The sequence below is a fragment of the Buceros rhinoceros genome, unplaced genomic scaffold (assembly GCF_000710305.1).
Source record: "Buceros rhinoceros silvestris isolate BGI_N320 unplaced genomic scaffold, ASM71030v1 scaffold16447, whole genome shotgun sequence".
In the NCBI taxonomy this organism is placed as follows: domain Eukaryota; kingdom Metazoa; phylum Chordata; class Aves; order Bucerotiformes; family Bucerotidae; genus Buceros; species Buceros rhinoceros.
In genome coordinates this window covers 8,338-13,319 of record NW_010422930.1, presented here as the reverse complement: position 1 = coordinate 13,319, position 4,982 = coordinate 8,338, and the positions used below count along the sequence as shown (strand labels likewise).

General features: G+C 41.7%; 1 protein-coding gene across 1 annotated transcript; it reads left to right on the top strand.

Annotated features, from left to right (window-relative positions):
- Positions 1-479: 479 nt before the first annotated feature.
- VIM (vimentin) lies at positions 480-4,207 on the top strand (the record flags this gene model as incomplete). Its single annotated transcript, XM_010140248.1, has 7 exons — positions 480-611; positions 754-915; positions 1,402-1,527; positions 2,244-2,464; positions 2,558-2,601; positions 3,011-3,096; positions 3,592-4,207. Coding segments are annotated over 7 exons (813 nt in total), but the record flags the coding sequence as incomplete, so codon positions are not given.
- Between the last annotated feature and the right edge of the window lie 775 nt (positions 4,208-4,982).

Sequence of the window (4,982 nt, the reverse complement as noted above, 5' to 3'; positions counted from 1 at the left end):
AAAGGCTTGCAGTTCCTGTACGTGCCTCACTAGCTTTACAGTTCTGCTTTCAGGCTGTGGTCTGTGGACCCAAAGGGCTGTGTGGTTGATCACCAAGGAGTCCGTAAGAAATAAAGAAGAAATTAAGCCCATTCATAAGCATATAGGCATATGAATTGTATTTTTAAGCCTCACTGGAAAAGGAGGTTTGCAAATTGCAGGACTAACTCTTTCAGTGTAGTCAAGCTAAAAGCTTGTTGCTGGCTTCTGCCCCAAGTACTTGCTTCATCTTCCGGAAGGATTTACACCCACCATGATCTGTGTGCTGTATAGTTCATGAAAACACAATAAAAGTGCGTATAGTGGTCTCTGAGACCAGGGTAGGAGGTGGCAAAAAAGTTTTTCACAGCTTTTGACTTTGTATTGCCTTGCCTAGAAGCTCGGGTGTAACATCATTCAGTATGCTACTGAACTTGCTATAAAGGACTTCCTTACATCAGTTTTGTAAGATTGCTGGTCATTCTCTCTCTGCTCAGGATGTTGACAATGCCTCTCTGGCACGTCTTGATCTTGAGCGCAAAGTTGAGTCCCTGCAAGAGGAGATCGTCTTCTTGAAGAAGCTTCATGATGAGGTAAGCTGAATAAGGAGGTTTCTGATTAGATGCCGACAGTCTAGTGAGCATGTAAGCTCTTTGCTGGTTCTGGCTCAGTCCCCACCTGTGCACGCTCTGCATGTCATTGTGTAATAACACTGAACGTCTGCTTCTCTCCAAGGAAATCAGAGAACTGCAGGCCCAGCTCCAGGAACAGCACATCCAAATTGATATGGATGTTTCCAAGCCTGATCTTACTGCTGCCCTGCGTGATGTTCGCCAACAGTATGAAAGCGTTGCTGCTAAGAATCTTCAGGAAGCTGAAGAGTGGTACAAGTCCAAAGTAAGTAAAAATCTGTTTGGATGTATCAGGCACTCAAACTGTACACAACAGCTTTGCTGTGGCACTTGGTATTTCCTCTGTCTCTGCTGGACACAAACACAGCCATGGCACAGAGTATTCTTTAAACTCCTAAGGTCTGGGAGAAGTACAGCTGAAAACTTTTTTGTGCCATAAGTACCACATCAAAGTTATGGGTTCATACTTGGAGTCTTTCCTGGGCTTGTACCTGGAAGCCGATGTTGAAAAAAATACTGGAGAAAGCAATGAATGGGTGAAAAATTAAGAGGTGAAACATACAGGGTGGGGAAACAAATTATTTGATTTAACAATTAGAAATAAAGGCATTTTAAGACTAATGCTAATACTTAAATGTTTTGGGTGTTAAGGCTTGTAATGGTTTTGGTTGCCCTCAAAGGCTGCACGCGGAAAGTCTGTTACGCCATTTCTGTTGAAGTGTTACACTAACCAAACAGGGGATTTCCACAGTTTGCAGATCTCTCTGAAGCTGCTAACAGGAACAACGATGCCCTGCGCCAGGCCAAACAAGAAGCTAATGAATACCGCAGACAGATTCAGTCTCTCACCTGCGAAGTTGATGCCCTTAAGGGAAGCGTAAGTAGCAGACAGCAGTTGTTGGGGCATTCTTCCCTTTGCAGCTTTAAGCACTGCACTGCAGTTGACTTGATACAGGGGTGAATGTGGCTGATCTCCTGTGCAATACAGCAGCATATTAGTACTTTTTGAAAAGGATGCTCTGGCCTCTGTTTGCCTGCATGCACTGCAGTGTGCTGCTTGGGGTGATAAACTGAACTAGTCTTACTTGGGCTATAAACAGTGAGTTCATTCTCTTGCTACAATATTCACTGTTTATGTAGCACTTTCTGGAAGTGCTTATGGCTTGTCTGACAGGTTCAGCTGAAGCTGTAAAAAAAACCTGTAGGAGCAGTGGAAAGAGGGTGCAGATCTTCTTGCTAGAACATGGTTGCCTTAAAGGCTGACTTGAAATGGATTTAAAGCTCATAGAACACCTGCAGATCCCCTCACTGAGGACTGCCTGCATGCTGACTTGTACTGCATGTGTTGGGCTTGCTACGAGATAGCTTTGCCACCTAGTAGAACAAATACGTGGCGCACCTCAGATCAAGGAGCAAAGTGATCCACCTTGACTTTGCATGGGAAGGAAAAGGCGATAACGAATTTGGGAATGTCTGGGCATTTTCAGAAAGGGTGCTAATGTGAATGTAACTTTTAAAAAAAATGTAAGGGTTTTGAGGGTACGGAAGAGTGGCTGAACTGCAGCAATGCTTCACTTCATTATTCTCTTCCAGAATGAATCCCTGGAGCGCCAAATGCGTGAAATGGAGGAGAACTTTGCTGTTGAAGCTGCTAACTACCAAGACACTATTGGCCGTCTGCAGGATGAGATTCAAAACATGAAGGAAGAGATGGCTCGCCATCTCCGCGAGTACCAGGACCTGCTGAATGTAAAGATGGCTCTTGATATTGAGATTGCCACCTATAGAAAACTGCTGGAGGGTGAAGAGAGCAGGTAAAAGTCACATGTGGGCGTTTTTGTAAGTGGCCATTACTAGAAAACACTCTATACCTATGTCTGATTTTTTCCATTTCTTTTTTTGTTCAGGATTAACATGCCTATTCCAACCTTTGCTTCTTTGAATCTGAGAGGTAAGCTGTTCTGTTGCTTCAGTTTAGACAGCTTCTATCATTAGCAAAAGGGTTCTACATAGTTCCTTTTACTCTAGTGTTTGAACTTGCATAAATGCAATTGTCTGTGAATGTTTTTCTTGGATATAACTGAAATATTTGTATCTAACCTTGGATAGGAGGAGCTACTTTGTTCCTGGGCAAGGTATTTTTAAATACCAGTACGTAGTGAGTGATTGGTTTAGATGCCTGCTGAGGGTGCTTTAAGGGGATCAGGGAGAGAATAGAGAAGATTGGCTTATTCAGAGCAGGAGACTTCTTCATATACCAAGCTGAGATTCTGAAAGTAGACACTAAAATTTGCTGCACTTCATTTCTTTGAGGAGGGAATTCATCTAGACAGTTGGTAATAATACATTTTCTTCTGCAGAAACCAACATTGAGTCTCAGCCAATGGTTGACACTCACTCAAAGAGGACACTTCTGATTAAGACTGTCGAAACTAGAGATGGACAGGTTGGTGGTAACTTTGATTTTGTTTCTGTCACAACTTAAAATACTCTTAAGTTTTTCTGCTGGTCAGTGCTGCCTGTATATGGTAGCAAGTATTGAGTTGAACAGCATCTGTCTGTCCAAGCTGCATGGCTGAACATACAGATGTAGCAAACAGGCTTCTGTGGAAATGATCATAAAATTAAACCGATGGTAAAACCTGAAGTGGCTGACAGATGCCTGAGTAGGGAGTATTTAAATTCAGCTGAACCAGCAAGTTCTAAAAAGATTTTTCACATCACCTGAGGAAAATGTGTGGCAGTAAAAAAAAGGAACTTGTCTGGGACAAGGTACGGTTTTCAGACTAAGTCAAAGGTTAAATGGTTTCTGCACACTGTTTACCTCTGAGTTGATACCCATTTGTTCACTTTTCTGTGGTACTGGATGGTCCAATTCTAACTCTAAAACCCAACAGTCTTACTGCTAAAACTTAATGCAAGTGTCTCTGTTTTTCAACAGGTTATTAATGAAACTTCCCAGCATCATGATGACTTGGAGTAAAGCTGAAGTGAAGATGCTTACTTATTAATGAAGGAGAAATTCTTACCAGCAAGATTAAAAAGTCCATGTCTTAAAGGAAGAAACAGCTTTCAAGTGCCTTTCTGCAGTTTTTCCATGAGCGCAAGATGATTATGCTAGGAAATAGGTCTTAGATCTTGCAAACTGACTCTCCCTGAAGGATTAGAGTTTACAATGGAGTCTAGTTTACAAATAGCAATATCTTGTGCTGCAATACTGTTTTTAAGTATCTGAATTCAATAAAACTGCTTTTTCCAGCACAGTATGAGCAACCTGTCGCTACTTCAATAAATCTTTGGAAAATGGCTCTTGATGTGTTCAAATTTGTTAACTTTGACTTTCTGGAAAGCCAATAACAACATAATGCTGGAATTACTATACAGTTGACATCTCCAGTACTGGTTATGTGGAATGCTGTTTAAGTTTAACTAGATGAACTGTCTTACTCATTTACTGCTTAGGTTTTGGAACCAACTAAAATGGACTATAACTGGCAGATGCATAATGTATTATGGTATTTCTTATCACTTGAATAAAATATGATACTTCAAGCTAATAAAAATTAATCTTGCTTCCATGTATTAGCTAACTCAGTTACTAAGAGCAAAGAATACCCAAAGTACCTTAAAACTTGGTTCTATAAAACATAGTTGTCAAGTAGCAGTAAAAGTTTGCAGAAGCCCTTATCTGAGCCAGCACTATCAGCAGAGCTATCAGCTGACCTGATGCATTGACTTCTTTTTCCAGGAAATGGAAGTTCCCAAAGGCTTGCCTGAATTACAGAAGCTAAACAAAGGCTTCAGATGGAGTGGGGGTCAGGAGAGGTGTTTAAAGGGAATGTATGGGAAGAAAAACTTGCCCTGCTGGTCACTTAATTCCAGTGTTTAAACTCCTGTGAAAAAGAGTCACTGTGCTTGGTGTTTGCTGAACACCAGCCTCTGCAAGAAAAGCTTACTCTTTTGCTGATACTCATCTCCATGTGATAGAGGTGAAAAAAAATTACTTCTTTTTATCCTTATCAGTTCTGTTGCTGTAATGCAGGACTAACCAGGTGCAGTGCAGGCACTGGAGTGAGGGGGCAGTAGGAGTCCATTGTTTTCATTCTAGTTGTCTGTTGCATCAGGTTAGAACATCTGCAGCCCCGACGCTGAAGAAATAGGTGAGTGGCATCTGGGCTGTGCTGAAACCCTCTACAGCTCAGACACACAAGTATCCCACAACCTGGAGGTAGGGACCTAGGCATGATGGCAGTTTACATTCCTGAATCTCCCAACGGAGAAGTGCTGAAGCTGTTCTTCATAGCTGAAAAGAGTCTAGTTTTTCAAAGAAGG